The following is a 26,013-nucleotide window of genomic DNA, read 5'->3' on the forward strand; positions in this document are numbered from 1 at the left end:
ACTTCATAAATTAATAAATCTATAGGCCTGATATTAAAATAATTATAGGCCTGCGTGCGTGTAACTTGTGAATTTACCGTATCTTATTTTTAAAAATCATTTTATATGTTATTATTTCAATATGTTAGAATTCTAAAGGCGGCACTACTTTATATGGCTCCAAAATGTATCAAAGTTAAATAAAGAAAAACGCACTATGAAATGCTTGGGTAATTCTAAACAATATATTTTCGTCTATATGTGAATACATATTTTATATTTTGTTATATTTTGTTATAATTTTATTTTTTAATCAAATAATTTATGTATTTTTGCTCTCTCCCTGGCGAATTCTGATTGTCAGTCTATTTCCCAAGATGCTGGTTTCGGATTGGCGGAAAGTTAGTTTATAGTCACGTCCGTGATGATATCATATTATTATCTCTCAACTTTTGATGTGCAATTAGGCGATTAGGTTATTAAAATGTTGCACTTATTCACCCAACAGTAAGAAAATAAATTGGCGTAAATATTATACCGCCCTCTAAAATATGTAAACAACACAACGAGTCACATGACTTTATCAGAGAATCCAGGGTGGTAATCATGGCGGAGGCAAACATTCAGGGAAGTGAAGAAATTGAACCTCGGGTTGTTAAAATTCATAAAAGTGAAACTGGTTTTGGATTTAACGTTCGTGGACAAGTCAGTGAAGGTGGTCAACTGAAGAGTATAAATGGAGAGTTGTATGCACCTCTTCAACATGTTAGCGCAGTTTTGGAAGGTGGAGCTGCAGAAAAGGCTGGGATCCTGAAGGGAGACCGCATACTGGAAGTGTGAGTAGGCCTAGCAGCCTAGCTAGTCTAGCTAACTGTCAGTGTCAACAGTCAACACAACATGTAGGCCTAGCCTAGCTAGTTCCTGGAATAGCCCAAGCTTATATGCTAGACCTAGACTAATACATCTCAGGCTAGAATACGAGTGTTAGGCCTAGATAGTCGTATTCAATATCGCTAGAGGGCGCTGTGTATAAGGGAACCAACAATTTAAATACAAAACATGTGTCCCTCCGCGACGGGGGAATACCTATGTTTGTTTTTGTTTTTCGGCGGACTTATTGTAGTTTTGCTGGAACTACTTTCGGATATGACGTCTTGAATATTTGCCAAAAAATATAAAGTAACCTTTGACCGCGAAATATAATTTTTAGCGTATTTTACGATGGTAACAAGTTTTTGATCGGATTTTACTTACGGAAAACATTAAAGATTAAGTTTTTTGATCGCATCTCTGTTTTCCTTGGATTTTGAAATATAAAGGTAAGTTTGTTAGATTATTATATTCCTTAGCGCAAAAAAATGAGAAAGTGCGAAAAGTGACCCTATTTAAAAATTGATTAGGCTAGGCCATTATAGAGGGCGCACTACATTTCGCCTAGGCTGATTGAGAGATTTTCCAAGGCAGGCAAAGTAAACAGATGGCGTCACCTTGTTGGCCTAGACTATTAAAGATAGTTAACTTGTCTGATTTTACTTTTTTTGTATTAAATTTACCTTTATTTTATGTTATATCCATAAAAACACCACCAAAAGTGAAATTTATATTTTTAGGCCTAGCAAACCATTAAATGATTTTGGGTTTTTTTCCTCCTATTCCTAGGCCCTCTAGGCTAGTCTATAATACAGTAAATAGGCCTTTTTTATATTATTAATTAGTACTGTAACTAAAATAATTTTTTTTTGTTTTAACTTTATTTAAATGTTTTTATTGATTTTCCTAGGCTTATACAGTATATATAATGTGAACTAGACTTATGCTCAGCAAGACTAATTAATTAATTAATATAGACGTGGTCAACCTTGAATATTGTTTTTATTTGTATTCCTCATTACTCAAGAAAAGTAGTTTTTTACTATATTGTTCATTTGAACACTAATATTAACTTGGTTTTCTTTTCTTTCTTTACATTCTAGAATAAATATTTCTGCAGTTTCTGGATGATGTACAGTAAAGAAGTCCATTGAAACCAATTGACTAAAGAAGAAACAACTCTATTCAAATGTTTAATGAACTGTATTTCTTATAGCCTGGAAAAGAAATTAAATAAAATTAGTTTCATATTAAACTCCACTTTGATTATTTGATTTCCAAATTAGCACATACAAATTATCTAAACATTTACTTAAACCATGAAAGGTCTTGCGGCATTGAAAAATGTTAATATTTTATTCCATATTCTAAATTTACTGTACTTAGCGTATGAACTTAACTGCTAACCAACATAAAATCTTGGATTTATGTAGATATTCAATGATATCTTATGATAATAAACATACAAATATATCATCATTATATAAATTAACCTTTTAAAGTATGTTTTCTTTAAAAAATTTGGGTTTTTGGATGGTAAATATATATTTATTAGTGTTTATTACAAATTGACCTTTGACCTCATATGTGATGACGTTTGACCTCGTTGCAAAATTTAAGTACTTACTTAATTGTTGGTGTTGCCGTACTAATGTTTCGTAAGAAGTTTATTAAAAAAATATTCATACAATGGTACTTGAATTTTCTGTTGTGTATTTGTTTACATAGGCTAAATACACACTGGTTACACACAAGGGAAACAATAATTAATGCATTATATAATAGGGATATCGGGTTACAAAAGGTCGACACTAAAATTGCAATATCTTTGGTGATAATTGGCCAAATTTCATAATTTTTGTTTTAAAATGATTCTTTCACTTACCTCTATAATGTAATATTGTTTAACAGACTGTAAATTAAATTAAAAAATTTAGGAAGTAACCTAGCCTAGATAGGACACTAGACTAACTAGCCTAGCTAGTAGGCCTACCTACTTATAGTTAGTTAGTACAAAAGTTAGGCCTAGACCTAGCCTATCTATCACTATATCAGCCTCTATCTATGCGCTTTGAAATTGTGAAAGAGACTACTCTGAGTCTTGCTATAGTTAGTAAGTAAGCTACTTATTATTAAGTTGGCCCTGATTTGCCATTCAGTTTTTTTCCTCTCTTATTATTAATATTATTAAAACATAGCCAAAATAGTTTCATTCATAATTACTAATTATAACATTTTATTTTATTCTGTTAAGTTAATAATTTAATCACTTGCATTATTTATAAATTATGTAGGATATATATTTACAGTACGGTTATCATGCTTTGGTTATGATCAAATACTGAAAATACTTTGCACAATTTGAAATTTCCTTCCCAATTTGAATTAAGTATCTTGATTCAAATTGCGAAAAAAATCGGGTCATACTAATCCTCGCCCAACAAGATATCAATAACTAAAAAAAATATATATAACACTTAATAAAAGAAGTGTTTTTCTATTTAATCATTTTAAAATTCAACATCATCACTAAATTGTTTAAATTGCAGAATCTGAATACTGCAAATTTTAAATAAAAAAGAACCATTTATTTCCAATGAAAATGCCATTGTGTTTTGTCATGGTTGTTATTTCAACTGAGTACTAATTAATAAAAAAAATCTTGAAATATAAAACATCGAAGGTTAAAGAGTACTTGTGAACAAGAATTTGATTAAGGTTAGAGGCGTGAAAAGGTTAAGTTCATTCACTGTACTAATAGATTAGAAAGCGTTGCTTGCTTTTCCATCATCAATCATATTTTTTTGCAACTGAGGAAATCGGCTTACAATCGATAATGTGAAAAAAAATGTTGCTAATGATATAAACCATGGAGGAAAAAAATGTATTATTTTTTCCTCCATGTATAAACAAACAGTTTTTAAAAATAAATTTAGTCTAATATGTATATATAACCTTTACGAAAGATAGTGAATGAATTCGCTTATGGTTACCCATTGGTAATTTGCCTAAATATATTAACGAACAAACAAACATACTACAAACAAACATAAATAATTTAAAAAAAAGTTGTATAATTATGAGGGGATTGTTTATCATAATGATCGTAATTTGCTTTGGTCACGTTTGGAGAAGTTGATTGAAAATAGCTTGATTTCGCGAGGAACGTCATTGCACAGTGCATGATGGTAAGGGTTTGGGAGCAAACGTCACAAAGAACAAATCACAAACATACGCGTTTTGCTCCCAAACCCTTCCCATCATGCATTGCACACGCTATTTGAGAAACCTTGTGCAGGCATAGTAGTCTGTGACTGAGTAGGAATAATAATTTTAAACTGATGTAATCTGATTGAACTACTGCTGTAGCCATATTAGATGGTTCTGTCACTATGGCTACCTTTTTTCTAGCCTTATTTTTTAAATTAGCCTTCTGTATTATGGCATCTCTTGGACTAAAGCAAGGACGTAAAAGCAACCAATCATGATGTGATGAATCTCCCGAACAGTCGTTTGTACCTGATCAAATCACTGGCGCTGTGCTTAAATCCTTCCATTGGCTCGGAACCAAGCTTAGTAAACAAAAACCTTCAGTTAATACTTAACTGGCAAAAGCCAACAACATTTCCACTATCAGTTCACAATTATTAAAATAAATCACCAATTTTATTTTCCAATGACATGTCCACTTGAGAAACAATACAATTTATACTGAATTTTCCACTGTAAAAAATGCATAAATATTTGCCTTTTTCTATTCCTATCAGGGTTACTACAACCAACTTTCATACAATGCTTTTAATTTTGGATTACATAGGATAATATTCTAGGGCATTGGCATTTAATGTAATACGCCAATTGTGATCTGGTTTGGCTTAACTTAAAATGAATGTCTACTATATCAATCATAGTTTTAATGAATATAAAATAATATATTTTTTAAGATAATTAGATAATAATTATCTCAAATGTCTGAAACAAGGAATGAAATAAATATTAACATATTTTGTTCGTTTTTGTGAATATAGATTTTCTATTTATGGTGGATAATATTAATAAAGAGATGCTAAAAATAGATTTTAATGGTGATAACTTCTGCACCATATGCTGCATTATATGAGCCCTAATGATTAGCAACATACACAATCATGCTTAGCAGCTACTGACAGCATTATCCGCCATCCCCAATGGGAGTAATGCATTGTATTATAACATGTAATGAAATTCTTCCATAATTGTATAATGCTCCTCATGTCTAATAATATGACAAGAATTTTCAGAATTGTGAGATTACTTCTGATGAGTTTTTGCCAAAGCTATCATGAAATGTACTGAATTCTCAGAGCATTTTTGTAAGAATACCATTTTAAAATTGAAATTGATTTCTTTTCTAATGACCATACAGTCATTTAATAAATTAATGTCAAGCCCAAGAAATTTTTGTAAAATAAAATAGTACAATACCAAAACCTGTTTTCCTGTCGACGTTATTCGACGCTATCGTTAACAATAATCAGCGATCTTCTACATAGGCCTAAACATTGAAATGTTAACTATTTACAGGAAAAGGTATTAGCTATCGTTATCATTTCAACTTGATCGTTTTCAAACGATCGTCGTTGAACTGTTAACGATCAACGACGATAGCGTTGACTAACGTCGACAGGAAAACAGGCTTAATACAATGTATAAATAATGAATGTTTATAAGTTGAATTGGGAGAATATTCAGTCAAAAAAGTGACAATTGAAGCAAAAAAAAAAAAATTATTTCTAATTCTATTAATAATAATTTATATCATTTTATTTTTGGAAACCTAAATGATATAATTTGAAAATGGCAAAAATAGAATAGCCATCATTGTCAAGTAAATTAATATCTTGTGACGTTTATCCTCAAGCATTGAAATTATAATGTATGGAATTAGTGATTGTGTTTGCTATCAAATTGCATAATTTGTAACTTATTTGGGGGCATGATATAAATACACACATCTGATATATTTATTAAATCAAGAAAAAATATTCTTAATGAATTTACAGAGGATACCGATTTATTATTTTTATTGAAGAAATTGAACAGTACTGTATGTTGTTGCTTATCTTATAGATATATTGTCCCCCTAAAAAATATTTTTTCAAATTTGTTGTTGAATAAGCCATTTTATTGCTACATAATAGTTATCCACTTTGACCAAAATTTTGATTAAAAAAACTATTTTAATGAAAAAATGTTCAATTTGGCTTGAATTTAACCATTTATTTTTCATTTTATAAGTGAAAACATTTTTTTCCGTTTTTTTTTCTACGGAAGTGATTACTGTAACTTCATTAAACCCTACAAAATAACATATTCAAAATCTGATTTAATTAATCTTCATTTTTCACGTTTTTGGGGGACAAAACCTTTTGATATTTTTTGTTGAATATACCATTTTATTGCTACGTAATAGTTATTCACTTTGACCAAAAACTGAAGAAAAGAAAAAATGTTTACCTGAAAAAAATGTAATTGAACTGTTTTTTTTTTCTTTTTATAATAAGTGAAATAATTTTTTTTTTTTAAGTAAAACTGCAAAATGGCCTATTTAAAGTCTGATTTTATTAATCTTCATTTTTCATGTTTTTGGGGGACAATAGGCCTACATCTTTAAATACAAAGAAATCCATAGGGATATCAAAAATATACTATACACTTACAAATATTTCTTTTTTTCAGAAATGGTGAAAATGTAGAAGGTGCTACTCATAAGCATGTTGTGGACTTGATAAAACAAGGAGGATCCTCGTTAACGTTAACAATCATCTCGGTTCCAAATTTACGAGAGGAACGAGGAGAACCAAGTGACGAATCGTCCGGCTATTCGAACTATGACTACAGTGAAAAAAGACAAGTTTCAATTACAATACCAGACTATAGGCAAGATAGTAAAAATGGAGAAAAATTTGTGGTGAGAAAATTGGTGCCACTTTATGTAATTGGCTTAAAGCTCTGTTTACACTATCAAACTTTATGTGACAACAAAATATGATGTGCTCATATATGGACATGATGACATCATATCACTAGCATATTTGGGCACATCACACTTTTTTGTCAGAACTATTTTGATAGTGGAAACGGAGCTTTATGTAACATAAGATGAACTGTTCCTCATAATGACTATAATACTTTCTACAATACATTTGATTAATTAATTTAATTCATTTATTCTTAGAAAATAAAAACATTAAATAATAAAATCTCAGTGTACTGGTACAATATTACAAATACAAAATATTAAAAGAGATTTAAAATACAAAATCACCGCTAATTGTGAATTTCTTTTCGAGACGTCGAAACGTATACACGTTCCGACAAGAGAGAGAACAATAGAACCTATTGTATTGTATTAGGATATAGCCTATAATATTGTACTATACTGAGCCTAGAGCCTTGCCGTTGGATTGGATTTATACGAAAGATCAGTTTGTTGTGTGAGCAGCTACTGCTAATGTATAATTTAGTTGCTTATTTAACCAATTACAGTAACCTAGATAGACTGACAAAATGCACACTATTTTATTGCAAACCAGCTAATTTTTGTCTATGCTTGCTCTGTATAACCAAGAGGTCGCTTGTTTGGCCAGAGGAAAGAAATTTCATCATAATATGCAAATTTTTAAATTGAACATTTCGTTGAATTATATCATGTTTGTTGTTTCTGATTAGACTATCAATATGTACTCTTTGTAAATCCACATTTACACAGTGTTACCAACAAAATTGATTTAGATAATTTTTTTTTTTTTTTTTGGTAGGCTTATAATATTTACAATGCTGGTGTATTGGTGTGTTCACACAGATTCAGTGAATTTGCAACTTTGCATTCAAACCTGAAAAGAGAGTTTGCGGACTTTCAGTTTCCTAAATTCCCAAGCAAATGGCCTTTTTCATTATCAGAGAAACAATTGGACACGAGAAGGAGAGAATTACAGCATTACCTAGAAAAAGGTTAGTAATACTAATAGTAACAGAAATTTTTTTTCAAGTGTAATTATTGTACAATTATAATGAATGTATATTAGTGCAATGGTACAAATAATTTCATTTTTGTTGATAATGAATTTATATTTTCACTCGGGCTTTGTCTCACAAAAATAGAATTTCACATTTCACTTCATGAAATTATATGTACCATTGCATTAACATTCATTATTTGTATACTATTACATGCCATGTAACTCACAATCATCCAATCAAATGACATGAGTTTATTTAGATGAAACATATAAAGTTGTATAAATCCTACTCCTTACTGTTTATATGCAAGCAGGGTGAGACGATCACTGACCACTTGAATATTTTGTAGCGACGTAGTCACCCATATTAAATTCATTGAATTAAATTCTTAGAAAAAATACATTAAAGATAATTTAATTACCATTAATAACAGACAAAACATTTAAATGTGTTTTTGCGTTAGGGGAATTTCTCTGTAAGGTCATTAACAACCATAGACAGTCCCTAGTCACATTACTGTATATTAAATAGAGTAGATGAGTTCTTCTCTGATTTTATAATTTCCTTCTTAATCCTATTAACAATGTTAATAAAAAAATGTTACTTATGTCAATGAAAAGTTGAATAATGAATGTAAAAACAAAATCTTTTTGTGTAATGATAAACCTAACTTGTAGGCCCAATTACATTTTAAGATAGGTTTCCATTAGTACAAAAAACTGCTCATCAAGCTAATCTGAGCCACTGCTTATCATGGTCAAATTTCTTGTGTTGTGTCCTAATGGAAACCAACCTTTAGCATGGCTTGGCCACAGAATGTAAAACCACAAAATGAGATGCCTGGTTTTAATGTATCTGATTAGTTAAACATTAACAGTTTCAAATGTTAAAAAATGCAACTGTTTATTTTAACATTGGCAATATGGCCTTTGTTTGTTTACTTTTCAATCATGATACTTGTCAAAACAGTATTGTATCGAAAAATGTAAATTTTATAATCTGTGACCTCTGATCTTTTCATGTTACTGTGCTTTTCGACACTTCAGTGTGACGTTATCAAATATTTAACCCCTAGTTGATATATAATTTAAGTAACATACATTTATACTTATTAACAGATGTCTAAATTAATTCTATAGTATAGACCCCTGAGCCATTAAAAGGAAAAGTCACAATTTAATAGCAACATCATGGAGATCTTCTAAAGTTCTATTTACACTATCTAACTACTGTCGTTTGACAAAAAAGTGTGATGTGCCCAACTTGGTAGTGATACTGTATGCTTAAATGGCAGTGATATGACATCATCATGTCTATGGGCACATTACATTTTTTGTCACATAATAAAGTTTTATAGTGTAGACAGAGCTTAATAGTGTTTGGTTTGGTAGAGGAAGTTCCCTAATAATAATATGATAAATTATGATTATGAATTATTATACTACAGTACTAACAATGCCGGGTACCTGTGTGCTGTATGTCTGTTTAATGTACTGTACAACCGACGTTGCATTGTTACTCTGAAGTATTGTCATTTGTGGCTTTGAAAAAACATAAAAACAATATACAATCTTCATTTCAGTATTATCTTTGGTTATCGCTGTGTATGATGCTGACATTTTTAATAAATGTACTACAGTATAGTCAGTCAGTATAAAATCTATAGAAAATTATGAATTACTAATTTCATAATTTTTTAAATAGGATCATCATTATGTTGTTATTGGTTAATAAATAATAGACAACATGTCAACTTATTCTCAGGCAATTACTGCATTAACTACATTTTGTAATTACAGTATTTAAACCGATTTACAGTATATGCCAATGTTTTTTGGGTTTCATATTGTCAGTGTCTCATAAACTATATATTACAAAACACAAAGTAATACATTTTATATTACCAATGTCCAAAAATAATGTTTACTTTTCTTAATATTAATATGGGATTTTTTATTCCAATCTAATTATTACAAAAGGCATTTAAATATTTGTTTGTAATTTTCAGTTTGTTCGGTAAGAATAATATCAGAGTCCGACTATATCCAGGAGTTCTTGAAGTCAAGTGAAAGTAAATATGAGGAGGTACGTATGTACATTTTAAATGTTTTTAAAGGCAAAAAAAAGTGAATGATAGTCGATAAATGCTGAAAATACATTATCTGAAAAGGGTCCTGATCTGTGACCAAACCCAGGCATACTGTTTGTCAGTTCTTGTTGTGGTGCTTGGTATTGAAAACATCATGTTTTTAATTTGGTCTTTCTCTGGTCATTGACTTCCTTACTTCTCCACATTCACAAGTAGACTACTTCAGTCTTGAATATTATGCCAACTTAAGGTTAAGTACAGACTTGCATGTAGAAAACATCTTATTATACTGTTGAATATATACATATAACAATTGCATTTTTCATTAATATTTCTGTTCGGTTGAAATAGTTTAGATTCAATTAAACATACCATAGTGAAGTATCCAATCTACTCTCTTATAATTATTTTAAACCTGTTTTAAAAACCTTGTTTTCAGTTTTTGTGAATCATCCTATGCAAATTGTATGTCTACAGTGTTATGCACTATGTATTTAGGAGTTTATATACCCCCTCCCCCATCCTGATACTTTGATTTATCCTCCCCCCCTCTCTCTAAGGTGCAATTATTTTCAAATATCTTTGGTATGGAAAAAAACACATCCCGATAATGTATAAATTTATTATTAAAGTGAATTACCCTTACTACATGGTACATATCACAACATCCTATTGAACACATCAGGGCATCACGTATGCAAAACCCAGGAGAGCAACAAATCGCTCTCCTCAAATCACCGAGGAGAGCAATTCGCTCTCCTTGCAAAAATTTTAAATCGCTCTCCTCAAATATTTATGTTGAAGTTGAAGGATGGTCGCCCTTATTAAAAATGGCTGGCCCTTATTAATTTTTTGTACACATTTTTTGGCCCGACAGGGGATAACCCCCCCCCCCCCCCCCCTTGCCGGGCACAACAAAATTCCCCACACCCACCTTTACACACAATATTTTCCGTGGGGATCGTATTATTCTACAGTACAAAAAACTCAAGCCAATTTTTTTTTTATGGCCTGCCTGGGTAGATTGGGTTTCAGGAGCCTGGAGAATCCTGTCCTGGCCAACTATATGCCTTTAGCCTAGCTTTTCTAGCCTAGCTTGTTGGCCTAGAAATCAGACAGAAAACCTGAAAAGTATTTACCTGCAATTCATAAATTATACAATTCTAACATGCAACAGCCATTAAAATATTGATAATAAGTTACAAAGTGTCATTTTAAAATAATTAAGAAAGATATTTGATCGTGTTTACATGTGTCACACATGGGCGCACGCACAATAGGGGAGGGCTGAGAGAGCTTCTAGAAGATGCTGACGTCACACATCAGCACGTGTTTTGAGGAGGATTTGAGTGACCAAAATTGGTTAGAACTTTCGAAGAAATAATCCATCTTCAAAATGACATAATTAAAGCAACCAGCAGCTAAGCTTTTTTAAATAATAAACATTATATTTAGGCCTCCTATATTAATGTTTCCTTTTAAAATTAAATATATTTTATTAACTCGTTCCATAAAAACATAAAGGGAAAAATTATTGGTTGGGACATGATCTTCCTGTAAAGGAGGTGTTTCTATGACACCGTACTGGTTGCACTATGAGGCGATGAAGTAAACTCGCCCTTGAATGCGCGCAGGCAGGGGAATCCCCTTTGTTGGTACCTCGCACTGTGAGATGGAGCGCGATGAATTGCTCTCCTTTTCGAAGGTTGTTGATTGCGATCGCGCTCGCGATCCTTAAAAACGAGGGACTGCCATTAGGCTTGTAGCTTTATAACTTAGCTTATATATTATTAGCCTAGGCCTAGATTGGTTTTAACTTTTAAAAATCCACGTGTTTTTAGGCCTCTTGACAGAAAAATCAACACTGTCAAAAGCTAGGCTCTATTTTGAAAATTAAGGAGCACGATAAATTGCTCTCCTCGAAGCCTGTTGAGGAGCGCGGTCGCGCAGGCGCTCCTTATAAATGATGCCCTGACACATGTAGATGTAATATGAGTTATACCGTTGTGTATAGTTTGCATTATATGAAAGTTGACTGAGCAAATACAGTAAGAACACTGTCATGGAATTGAACCAATTACTGTAGCAATACAGGTTACTGTTTAAAGTACAATAATACTACATTACTGTATGTAGTAGGGCAATTCCACGGTAACTAATTGATATTCTGACACAAATTTGAATTTTCAAACACATGTACCATCAGTACTTTTATAAATATCCTCAAACAAATATAATATTGTGATAACAAATAGCATTATAAGTATACAGAGTGACTTTTTTTCTTTTTTAACAATTTCTATTATTAAAAAAATGATATTAATATGTGCGGTAACTAATTGAGGCAAATCCGACATTGCATTTGTAGCTATTGTACATTTTATAAAAACTCTGTGAATTTAGAGGCCTAATGTTATTAATATGGTATTGATTTGAATCCATAGGGTATAACAATGAATGCAATACCTTTGATTTGAAAAAAAATTGAGTTGTCATAAAAATATGATGATATTTATAGACATGATTCCGGTAACTAATTGATGGTAACTAATTGAGACTGGAAAAGTTGAAGTAATGTGTAACTGATTTAGGCATTTTTTTAATGTCTAAATACATATTTTAAAGATAACTTAAAAAATATATCAAAACAAAAGTATATCAAACTATAACATACAACAATATATAGTAAATGAACTGAAACACGTCTAAAATGATATTAAATTTTACCAATTTCATATAAGACAATATTATAAATTCGTAAAAAATCTGAAAGTCTGAAAATTTTAAGTTTAACCAATGGTTATGGTATTCATTAGATATGTTTTCTTTCAAAATAATTGATTTAATTAAAAAAATATGATGATATTATGACAAAATATTATGGTAACTAATTGACGGTAATTAATTGACAAATATTTTTTCGAGAAAAGAAATATATTTATCTGTAATTATGAGAAAATATTTAATTATATTTTATTTGTATATGCACCATTAAAGAGTACTGTAGGTATACAAACAAATTAAGTTTACATTATACTCAATTTTGTCATGTCAGACTCAATGTTACCTAACAAGTGAGTACACTATAGCATAAAACATGACAGCAATATTTAAAAGTCGATCTTTACGTAATCTAAATTGTCAATGGATTGTTATTGTTTTTGCTTAGTTTGCTTCAGGGATAGCATTGTCAAAGTGGTATTTTTCTCTGTTATCCATAAATGGTGCTGGTAAATTTGTCTGTTACATCTTTAGCAATAAATACTTTCCCTGCACGATCGCTTTTGCGCAGATGTGTAACATATATCTCATGATTGTGCATCTCAGTTATCAGCGCAACATATTTTAAAATTCTATTGCTATCTGTCTCGTACTCGATTAGGATAAAGTCATCACACTTGGGAGGATGTTTCAGTTCAAATGAAGGTGTGGATGTTGATGGCTGGGATATCGATCGGGATTCTTGGCGGGATCTCGACCGATATCCCGGTTAAAAATCCTGTTCGTTTTGTATCATTATTTAGCATTATCCCGGGAATACCGAATTTTTGTGAATCCCGATGAAAATCGCGTTACGGGATGGGTAATCAGGATTTTCAAAAGATTGGGACGTCCGGGATCCCAATATTTTCGACCGAAATTCCCGACCAAAAATCCTGATTTTTCGTGAATCCCGATGAAAATCCCGATAACGGGATGGGTAATGAGTGCCAAATAAGAAACTGATCATTTGCATAATAATAGCATGTGCAATGAAAAGGCATAGAATTATATAAACAACTTTGAGAGTGTATTATCTAAAACATTCTTTCAATAAATAGTTTATTACAACTTACTAGTGTTGAACAAATACAAATTAACACTTGTCAACATGTTACTGTCAATTAGTTACTGGTTGGGTAACTAATTGATATATTTAATATGGCAATAACTTATTAATAAACGTAAATAAAAAAATTAAAATAACCTCACTAGCTACCCCTACTAAAACTTGCTAGAAATGTAAAGTTTTGTTTTTTAAACATCTCAATTTTTTCTGAAAACCTAACTTTTTTATGTTTTCCGGTAACTAATTGATGTAATATTAGCATTCATATTTTCGCATATTAATGAATATGAAATGAGGCAAAAGAAAATTTGAATGGTAAATATATGTTCATAGTAACCCATGTGACCATATTAAACTAGATTTTATTATAATTACAAGCTTATGGCTATTTTATTTTTGTGATTCTTAATTGTAAATTTTTATCAAATTCTGTGAAAAAATATATTTATGATTTTAATCAATATTTATTGAGGATATTATTTGAAATTTTAAAATCTGAATTTAGATCTTGAAAATATAGATTTTCAGCTTTAATTAGACACCAAAATTGTGAAGATAGAATGAATATGAAAATGTTGGTGTCATGTCAGGTTTGCATGGAATTGCCCAGTACCAGTTACACTCTACCAGACTAGTTTGAAAAAAGTGATATGACAAAATATGGTAGTGATATTACAGCATCATGTCCATATATGGGCACATCACATTTTTTTGTCACATAAAGTTTGATAGTGTAAAAGAACATTTAACATTTGAGTGGTTTATAATTTATGATTTTTATTATAGAGTAAAAAGCAACCAGTTAGCGAAGTGGACATGAGGATTCTTCTTCCAAATCGTAAAAGCATAATCGTGAAAATTAGAAAAAATAATACCACAGAGGATGTTTATCAGGTGAGAATCAGAAATTGATAATGAATGTGATTTATGTAAGTACCATACACAAATGAGTGTTAAATTGAGTGCCGCAATTGAGTGTCGCAATTGAGTGTCGTAATTGAGTGTCGCAATTGAGTGTCACAAATGAGTGACAAAGGAATGTCACAAATGAGTGACAAAGGAATGTCACAAATGACTGAGAAAATAAATTTTAAGTGTCACAAATGAGTGTCACAAATGAGTGACAAAGAAATGTCACAAATAAGTGAGAAAATAAATTTTAAGTGTCACAAATGGGTGTCACAAAGGGGTGTCACAAATGAGTGTCACAGATGAGTGTCATGAGTGACATAGGAATGTCACAATTGAGTAACAAAATAAATTTATGAGTATCACAAATGAGATTCAAAATTACTACATAGGAATGTTCTGAACTCTAAGTATGTATTAAAATACACATTACAAAAATGTTGATGAAATTCTGCCAAAGAATAATTCAAGTGATTATGTATTAGCACTACAGATGGAAAGCTCTTCATAATTCCATGATTAGATTATTAGATGAAAGTTATGATTTTTATATAACGCTTGATATAATTATTGTATTCTGCTATTTTTTTTTTTATAAAAAAAGTACTGTATAAGTTTCCACGAATGTGTATGTTTTCAGATTGTGCCCATCCAAGGTCTAATGGGTGTGAGCTGTTAACATTTCTGATTTGGTAATGGTATAGGCATATCCCACAATTGGCAAAACCTTTTGGCCATTGCATAATGTGTATGTCATTAAAGGACACCCTTTAACTTTTGAAACATTTTGATACACAACAATATATATGCTTGATGGTTTCTGTTTATGTTGACTGTATTTATAAACATTTTTTATATATAATATTTCAGATGGTTGTTTTTCAACTAGAAATGAGTGAAGAAGCTGCCAATTATTTTGCCTTGTACGTTGTCAAAGATGACTTTGGTAAGTGGATTCCTTGTGTATATTTCTAGATTTATTTTTACAGGAATTTTTGTTGAAGGCGTGTTCACCTGTTAACTGCTCTGAAAACACACAAAACTGGAAAATTCGTGGGGGGGGGGGCGTTTGGTTGTGCACTGTATTATGCTTACCTGGATGACAAAATTGTGAAACTATTTTAATGACTATTTGCATGGTTTTAAAGACCAACATTTCTCCCATTTTTTAAAAAACTATTTATGGACTGGGTAGCCAAGTGGTTAGGACACAGAAAGAACCGTTCCTGATAAAAACAACCCTGGCCAGTCCACTTGGCTGTAAATGCATACCTGGTTGAAAAACACCGAGGAGGATAAGGCGGCATGGAACTGGCCACCCTACCACAAAATGTTGATGCTTAATACAATGAGCTCCTTACAGTTCATTCCCTACATTCAGAATGAATTCAGTAGCCACCTTTACCAACTTTTGAATTAAACAATGCTACGCTCGCGCTAAGGTCAAATTTTCGTTCGCCAAAATGGCGAAAGGTTTTGAAAAACATTAGCCAAATTGAAAATCCTTTAGCCAAATTAAAAAAAAACATAAAAATTCGCAAAAATGTTTATTTAATAAATAATGCATGTATTTGTTTGTTATTTGTGACTTCTTTTACATTTATATTATTATTAGGTATCCCAATTTTCGTTACCGCGATTTTAACACGTTCGTGAAATTTCAAAAAGTGACGTGTCTTTGAAGTTAAAAATATACTATTTCTTATGTACCCATGAGAATAAAAATTATATGCCTGGAAAGATCTTGTTTAAGGGATTATTTTTATATATTTTTAATCTATGTTTATTAAATATTTTAATAGAAAACGCGAGTTAAAAATGAGGTACAAAAGCCGGCGAGCCGAAATCCGCGCGCTAAAAATAACTTTGGAAAACACCTACCCATTTTCGCACCCGATCGCACGAGGTCCATAATAGGTGGTGGAGTAATTTTTGTTGCATGTTATCAGGCTTTAAATACTCTTTATTTTGATATGTAAATCGGTTATTATTATTATGTTCATCCGCCTCATATGTCAATTTTAACGATAAAAATTGAATTTTTGAGTCTTTCTCATTATCAAAATCTGGCTAATTTAGTATTGAATTAAAGCTAATTTATATTTCTGTTTGATAAACCACATCGTTTTATTTGACTTTGCGTGGACCTCGTGCGAAGAAGCCAACAAGACCAACCACTGAAAAAAATAATCCCTACCATAACTATCAGTGTTTACCATTTTCCTTACGGGGGATTCAGTTCTCCGCTTATTACTAAATTACCGTCGCCCAGGCAATGTGCATGGTATGCATGTATTAGCGCGTTAATTAATGATTGGATAACCCCCGCAGTGGACTGTTCCATTTTCTGAACTAGTCTTCGCCGCACACGAGGCATGTCGAAAAATGTCGCCTCTCATCATGGAATATTTGCTTCGAAACGTCAATTTTACCGATTTATTAAATTATTTAATAAGTGGAATATTTATCAATCTATTATATAAAACAAGTACGTTAGGAAGAAATGTACCGCAGAAATTTAAGAAGCTTTGAATTTGCTATGCAGCGGCCGTAACCCATTCTATGTAGGCGGCCGAAACGCGCTTTGGCCAGGGTTGCCGTTGTAGTATACGCTGTTTCTTAGCTATTCAATTTAAGCGCAACTTTCGGTTAGAATAATCGAAAGGGAAATAAAATTAAACATGTTAACATTATACAATTGAGGTAATTACTTTTACTTTTTAAATAACAGAACAGCCTCGTTTACGGAAGTATTCGTCCACATGTTTCTGTTTACATTTTTCTTCTCGAAGTTCATTTTCTACGTCGAAGAATAGGGACTTCCCCTTTTATTCGCTCATCATCACGTCGACGAAGGCCGGCCACGAACCAATCACATTAACTGTGTGTCATTAAAACGTCATCGAGGCACGCTCTGCGCATGTTTAAACAGAACTAAAAAAATAAACACGGCGATCGTGACGTCGTCACATAAAATGCTGTGGTGGTAAAAAGTGTACCCGAGTCAGAAAGTACCGAAGTGTGGCGAATTCTCACTCGCATAAGAAGTCACGCTGACCAGGCTAGGCCTAGGCTTGGAAATGTATTTTCGCCAATTTGGCGAACGAGGCAATAATTATTTTCGCCAAATGGAGACTCCAGTCGCCATTGGCGAATTGGCGAGCGGTTAGCGCGAGCGTAGCAATGGTAGTTGCCAAATGCTGTAAAAAATTATGAATATTTTGTATTAATATTTTAAAGTGAAATTTACATTATTAATAGATTCAAAATATGTGAACTGACAAAAAGGTGTTTAAAGTAGCTAATCAACATATTCTGCCTCCTTTAATATGTTATGACAAAATGAATTGATTACGTGTAAAGTCATTACATCATTATTGTATACACACTTACTGTATAGGACACAGTTTAGAGATCCAAGCGAACATTTGTTATTTGCAAAAGAATTTAATTTATTGTAAGTGTCCCCAAAACACATGAAAAATGAAGATTAATAAATAAAGACTTTAACTAGGCCATTTCACACTTTTAGTAAAGTTAATTACTAAGAACTAAAAAAAATGTTTTTAATACTTAAAAAGACAAAATAAATTCCAGCCAATGTCACTATTTTTTGTTTTAAATTACAGTTTTTCAGATAAATAATTTTTTTTTTGATCCAATTTTGTTGTGACATTAAAATGGCATATTCAACAAAAACATTTAAACAAAATATTACATTATAGGTACAATATATCTTTAAGATATACTGTATACAAACAATCAGAATGTCATAGTGAGAGCTAAAAATGTATTTTTTAATAGGCCAGTGGAAAGAAATGTACCGTAGGCTTGATAATCCAGCTTTGTACACTTCTTAATAGAAGAGAACATACAGACTATTACAAGTGTCACTATATGTTCTATCTTTGTAATTGGTAATATATATTGAATGGTAATGCTAATTTCCTTTAATATAAGTTCCTTAAAAATGTATGAGGAATTAATGCATTAATTTGTACTGACTACTTACTGAACAATTAATGTGAACAGCCAGTATAATTAAACGTATGTTTCCCTGTAAGTACGTAAGTACAGTACCAATGTTTTTTGTACAAGTCTGTTACTACAAGTATGTTGACTGTCCTATCGTCTAATTCGTGCCTAGCTTACCTGGATAAACCGACATTAGCCTATTCTCTCCGAGAAGATAGCTAAAACAATTTTATCAAACACCCCTATCAGATAATAGTACATGAACCCTGCCATCATCATTTCTTTTTGATACATGGTAGAGGTAACATGTCTGAATGAAGAGCTCTACACATTGAGAATGAGAGCTACAGTACCTAAGACTGTATTCTATCATGTATGCCTTGTGTATTGTTTTACATTTTTTTTATTAAACTGTGGTAGTATACTTATGCTTTAGTTACACAGAGTCTTTTATCTGTCATTGAATGAATACAGTGTGTCATGCTACATAATAATAATATACAGTAGTCAAATCATGCAGATAAATGAATGTTACTGAAATGGTAATACATTGTATGAATTATAGATAATAGAAACCAACTTGCTATGCACTACTTGATTTAATATTCTGTCTTCTTTTGCAATTATATTAGAAGGAAACATTTAATATAAACAATAATTAATTACAACCTCCTTCGTAATTTTTGTTCTTTGAACAATGATACATTTTGAGAACCTTTTTTTGTATTGTAGCCACAGCTGGTGGCCTTTTGTGTTTTTGGAAATGATATATAAAAATAAAATTTACTATTTACTATAATAGTAAGGTTTTTTGTTTCCCTTATTCAACAATTATTTCAACAAAGTAATAACTACTTTTGTCAAAGATCATAAATTACTAGCTACACAAGTAGATTGCATTTTATCGTTAAGTGTCGTATCACAATTTTCACAATTCATGTACGTATTGTATTGTATAAATTTTATCTTATGTCATTTTTTTAGTGCAGAAAAAAATATAATTCTATATTATAATGTAGCATATGTATGGCAATTTTTAGTTGGTTTTAATTATATCCCTTTCTGACGATATATGTATAGGTATTGCCAAATAAAAAATGGAAATTTTAACAAGCTTTAATTAGGTAATTAGGGCAAAACAGGTCTAAAAACGTTGGTACAAGCCAAATTAAACATGTCATTCCCAGCCAAGTAGGTTATTTGTTATAATATAACAGTATTAACAATTTCTAAAAGAGAAAGCAAAGGCAACAAAATATTGTATTACGTAGGCATGATTAATACCTTTGTGGTGAAATGTCTGTGGTATTTACTTATAAATGATGGCTTATAATAATTACATAATTCCTTGTGGCTTTTAGATGTTATTGTTATGATAATCCTATGCAATTTGTTTTCGTTTTCAGAACGCAAGTTAAGTCCGACAGAATTCCCCCACAATATTCAGATCCAGAACTATTCATCGACAAGCTCGGTTGGAATATGCCTTAGAAAGTGGGTATTCTCTCCTCAACAAGAACTGTTTCTTAATCACGATGCAATAGCAATGGATTTCCTATATTGGCAGGTAAGTTTCTACAATAACCTCAAGCCTAGCTGCTCACGCATCATTTTGTCAACTAGCATTGTTTAAATATCAAAGAATATATATCACAAGAATGAGTAATCCGCGATTTTCCCTTTAACAGTAATATTGTCCATGTGGTAGGGTGCCGCCATAAGTGAGGATGTATACAACTTTTTGTGACGGTTACACTAATATAAGGTTGGACCACCGGTAGTATTTTCATGCCAACATCATGTTAAATGCCGTTTGGATATTTACTTGTTCGTTTCATGCAATTTATGTAGTAAAAACTGTTGTATAAACAGTTCGCTTCGTCAACCGGGCGCTACGATAGCGCTACCGGGCGTGTTGGTGTTTACGCGTTTCCACGAAGGATAGTTTATTAATATTTCTATATTTAACTTGTTTCTGGTGAAACAAATAAATGTTAATGAAATTTAACATTGTATCCTATTAATAACATGTATTTTATACTAATTTATATCATAAAAACAATACTTAATTTAACGGGCGTAGATTAGTACGCGGCAATGGTAAAGAATAGGCCGTGCTGAGTAATTCTTTTTTGTGAACTAATTTAGCATGGTAGTAAATAATTTTCTGTAAAGTGAATGTACACTAGTTTGTTATTAAATATGTATTATAAAATGTTTTACAATTGCAAAATATATTATCATAATTCTATTTAATGTGACATATATAATACATAGTATAATATCTAATAAATCAAGTCTTATTTAGTCTGTATACATCCGCGCTCATCACTGTCTGTTATAAATTTCTAATGCAAAAATCGCAGAATACTCATTCTTGTGATATATATTCTTTGATAATATCAATTAAGGTGAAAAACAGATAGCCATCCAGTCCATCTTCCTAGAGTAGTGAGTTACCCCAGTGTTTTGTTTCATCTCGGTACATGTCGGTGACCTTTCACCTTATTTTGCACAATTATTTAAAATTATTTCTCAAATATCCAACTTATTATTATTGATATTACTCTTAAGGCCAATTTACACAGACAAGTGGTAATGGTAAGTAAAAACCAAAAAAATAGAATCTATGTTATTTCTATTATGACTGTGTACACAGAACGAGGAGCGGTCGATTGAGCGGAATTCCGCTCAGGGTAGAATCAGATTCTTAAAAGTTTTCGTATTCCATCCTGAACTGCATAATGGGGACTGCAGATACTGGTTTTAAAATATGTTTGAAATATTGCATGCATTTATTAAAACCATTTTCACGTTATAGTAGGGCTATAGTTTGCAAGTATGATGTTTGATAATAAGGTTAAAGTTTACGTCATACTTTGAAAAATCTGATAGGATTTAGATTACATTACTCCATAATATCTTCTTTCCTACTTAGAATTAAGACAGCTAAGTCGTTCTTAATCTTAGCTTAAAGCTAGGATTTGCAAAAACTTAATTATGTTGTATATTTATAGATACAGAAACATTTGAACCGTTTTATGTTCATCTTTAAAGTATAGGAAAGTATAAAAATCATGATCAGCTAAGTATCTATTTCCTTTCTTTTGCTAGTTTTATAATTTGAGCATTTTTAATATCTAATTCACACATTGACCATGTAAAGTTTTTTAGTTGTATAATTAGATTCTAAGCCCGAAAAAAAACAGGTCGATCGTTCACATTTTTATAAAAGATGGTTTATTTATTTTATTTTATTCTGGTATAGAAAGTAGCAATTGGCAGCTGATGCTGAATTATATGAGTGCTTTACATTAAAGGACAATTTACTAAACATTATTGTGGGAGTGGCTGAGCGGTTAAGATAGTGGAACCGTAATTACGTAGCCATAACATCGGCAGGGGTTCGAGGCTCACTCACTCCATGGTTCTGGTAGTAGAATGAGTCTTCCCGGATAAGGACTATAAACCGTAGGTCCACTAGCTCGTGTGCACTTTAAAGAACCTAGTATATCTTTCGAGACGAGTAGGGGATTACCCCGGTGTATTAGTACATCACAGCCACTGATCATAACTTTACCCTCTGGGAGACCAGTCTTTGACTGAAGACGTCGCCCAGTATAAATAAAATATTTCAATTCAAATACAAGTAAAAAAAATTATTCACATTGAGAAGAGGGACCATAAATGTTATACACTACGCATGTACATAATGAGTTGAATGGGGAGAATATTTCATGATTCTTTTATCGTCTGTTACATGAAAGTTATTGACATAGGCCCCTGGACCTGAATCATAAGTCAAGTTTAATACATTGTTCTATTCTATGAGACAGCCAAGTTAAATAAAATAGTTGGCTAGGATATTAAAGAATTTATTTTTTAATTAATTTAATTAGACTGCTACTTCCATCTTGAAGGTTAGGCCCATTAAAATGGCTCAGAATTTAGCTGCATGGTAGAGCAGGCACACACTAGAGGTTAATCTTTCATTGCGCCTTGTCCATGAGCCTAACACGCGAAAGCCTCGTCAATGAACCAAACACGCGAAAGCCTCGTCCATGAGCCTAAACAACATTTTCAAAATATTTACAATAAGTTGAGCATCATTAAAAAAAAGAGAAAATAATGACATGTGATAGTTTCAAAATCAATCAAACGCAAGGGTACACTAGGTAGGCCTCTTTGTATGTGTACTATATTAAAGCAATAATTACGAATTTCAGTGAGTATTGGAAAAAGATTTGTGCTAGTTGGTTTTACTAGCCTACTAAAATTCTGCGCATTTTAAAATAGCTTGTTGCTACTGTATGAGCTGGACTGGCATTTATCATTGTCTTTGCTCGACTTAAGATATTAAAAAAGGGATAAAATAAATGAGGACCCTTATCAAACTGGTAATATTTATCTAAAGAATAGACTCTGTCATGAAGATTTAGAGTAGGGTTAGTAAAAATATATTATATTTAAGGGTTCTCGATTTAAAAGTGTGTCGGTCACATTGCAGAACACTAGGAGGGAGACTCTTTTTGAATAGTGATGTACTGATATTCATTGTGTAAAATCATTTGGGCATAAAAAGATTTGAAAAGGAATCATAATATATGACTAATAAAAAGATGTCTTCATTATTTTTTATATACTTCTATAGCCTTTCTCATTTCCTCTGAGAACGTCTCATTATTTTGTCCGTCTTATGTTTTTGGACCTTGGCATTTAGAATAATATTACTATTCCTATGCAATCAATCTTAAGAGAATGCAATAGATATTTGTAAGTGGATATATTTGGTATATTTTTTATTCAATCATATAAAAAAATACATTGCACCATGAAAAATTCTGAATTTGTACAAAAATGATTAATATTATATAAAATTACACGGATACTATTAAAAATGTTCTGATCTACAGTGTATCGGCTTTTTTAATATGAATATATTGTTTATTAATATTAATAAGCAATGTGTAAAATATCAATTCATTGTCAGAGGAAATTAAATATGTATTTTTCTACACCACATATTCAATTCAATAATGATCAAATAAATCAAAATAGTACTTATTCCAAACTCATCATCTCAGTTTCATATATAACTGGTTGTACATTATTTATTTAATTGCACATTATGTATTTAATTATATTACTATTATATAGTAAAATGGGAATTACCAAAAATATTTGTTTAACCTGATGATTACATCAAATATATAATTCAGTATTGATATTCATTCACTGACTATTAGTAATATTCAATAATTACAAATATCACTGAAAAAAATATTCATCTGTAGTTTATTGTTAATACAGGGTTTTTACTTTTACTTAAATAGTGATAAAAACTAACGATCAAGAAGTTGACCTTTACATCTTCAAAATTTAATCATAAACACATTTATTATGTTACTAAAATGAAGCGTAATCAATGGGTTTTTAGCATAGAATAGAGTTTAGGCATGTACAGTGTTATTTAGTGTGAATTGCCTGCTACACACAATTTTCTGAAATATTAATGGCTTCTCCTGCCTGTCTCTTTACGTGCTATGTAATGAAGATCTACCGTGCATCATGTCTGTGCACGTATCACGTACAATTAGGCCGCGAACATAACAACTTGACGTAATCTTAATGAGACGAAATGAAACACAGTATTTAAGTATGGAGGTAGGTCACCTTGTGACCTGAAAGATAATCGTTAAAACCTTTTTAATAATACATTATTAATTTAAACACTGCATATTAAATAATCATTTATTTTATTTGAAATTTCAGATATGCTGACATATTTAGTAATAATTTAAATTTATTTTATTTTATTACTTCAACACCTACTGGACAGTATAATATTGAAATCTTCATTACAGTAGAAACCTCTCCCCCCCATCATATTTGGGGGAAACTTGTGAAATGATCGAGGGGAAATACATTATGGAGGGAACACCCCTTTTAAGGCAGCGCTTTGTTGGGTTAATTTTACTGTATTTTATTTACCTCATTCAACAGAGATACTGTAGGCAGTTAAAAGCAAAAACAAATAAATTGTAGGCCTATATAATATGAATATTAATAGACTTTAATTGGCATATAGTGTTGGTTTGAAAGAAAAATCGTGATGCGATAGTTTGAACTATTGAACTTGCTTGCAAGCTTGTTAAACCACCAAGCCAATATTAATTAATAAATAGATGTTGTTGTTCTAGATCTGACAAATTCATAACATGGCTTTTTTTCTGCAAATAAATTAGACAGCCAATTAGACAGGTAATATATGATCTTTAATGATATTTTATTTTATCTTTAAAGGCCATAGATGATGTTAGTAAAGAAAGAATTGATCCAGAAGATAGGTTAAGTGAACTAAAACAATTTCAAGAAAAAGATCAAAAACTACAGGTATGTGTGTAATTAAAGTAAGTGTCAATTGTCATATTTTTGTTCTTATTTTGTCAGATTTATAGTAAAGTAGAATAATTTCTATTTAGTAAATGACCCCTTGAAGCAACTCTAAAGTATAACACCCTCAAGCATTGTCTTTTCTGTGTTAGATTTTGCAAAATATCTAAATTATAGTAATTGATTGTATAACCTTCCAATTTTAAATTGTCATGTCTCTTGTTGTAAATGTTTTCCACAATTCCATACCACGCAAGAAATTTTCCCAATGTTTCAGAACATTGCTGAACTTGAATAATAATACATATAATTTAAAACCAATTTAAATTACTGAACAAGCTTTTTGTCCTCAACATCATGTATAGTTATGTGTGAGATTTAATTGTTTCTATTTACCTAATTGAATTATTTGAAATTTATCTAATTGTTTAATCTCATGTATACTATATTGTATGTGCAGTACTGTAATAATTGTCTGTCTTTAGAATTATTGTTGATTCCTGATGATGATTAAATAAAGATCGAAACGCTTACCTTATTTTTAAACTATGTACTGTCATAAATTTTAAGCTGGGACTTCTGGCTTGCAAGCTATAGAGTTGTTTTTAATTCTTTAGAAGCCTCAGACATTTTTGTCAACAATTAATGAAATGAAACATACGATAGTGTAGATTCCACACTCAACCCATGGTACTTTCCTTTCACATTGTATACAAATAATTAATAGTGAAACCATTTTTGATGTTTTTATTAGTATTTAAAAGTTGTGAGGCAATGTAAAGGCTATGGGGATCTGGCATTCCCGCATTGCCCATGTGATGCCCGTAAGAGTGGACATGTTGTACCGATTATCAACCTTGAAACATTCCGGTTACAGGCTTGTACTGAAGAAGGTGTTATTGAAGTAAGTACATATCTAGAGGATACTACAATACCTTTCTAGTCTTTTTCCATCACCTAATAGGGA

At 31.2% G+C, this 26,013-nt stretch overlaps 1 protein-coding gene across 1 annotated transcript in view; it reads left to right on the forward strand.

Moving 5' to 3' along the window:
* The first annotated feature begins 562 nt into the window (after positions 1 to 562).
* Positions 563 to 26,013, forward strand: part of LOC144853696 (sorting nexin-27-like) — a 31,587-nt gene continuing 6,136 nt past the window's right edge. Inside the window, exons 1-9 of the mRNA XM_078711473.1 lie at positions 563 to 815; positions 6,568 to 6,799; positions 7,650 to 7,842; positions 9,860 to 9,936; positions 14,556 to 14,663; positions 15,549 to 15,624; positions 20,060 to 20,220; positions 24,957 to 25,046; positions 25,801 to 25,950. Coding sequence (XP_078567599.1) covers positions 586 to 815; positions 6,568 to 6,799; positions 7,650 to 7,842; positions 9,860 to 9,936; positions 14,556 to 14,663; positions 15,549 to 15,624; positions 20,060 to 20,220; positions 24,957 to 25,046; positions 25,801 to 25,950 — 1,317 coding nt within the window. The 5' untranslated portion in view covers positions 563 to 585. The remainder of the gene's footprint in view (positions 816 to 6,567; positions 6,800 to 7,649; positions 7,843 to 9,859; positions 9,937 to 14,555; positions 14,664 to 15,548; positions 15,625 to 20,059; positions 20,221 to 24,956; positions 25,047 to 25,800; positions 25,951 to 26,013) is intronic.

The sequence above is a fragment of the Antedon bifida genome, chromosome 10 (genome assembly GCF_963402885.1).
Source record: "Antedon bifida chromosome 10, ecAntBifi1.1, whole genome shotgun sequence".
NCBI lineage: Eukaryota > Metazoa > Echinodermata > Crinoidea > Comatulida > Antedonidae > Antedon > Antedon bifida.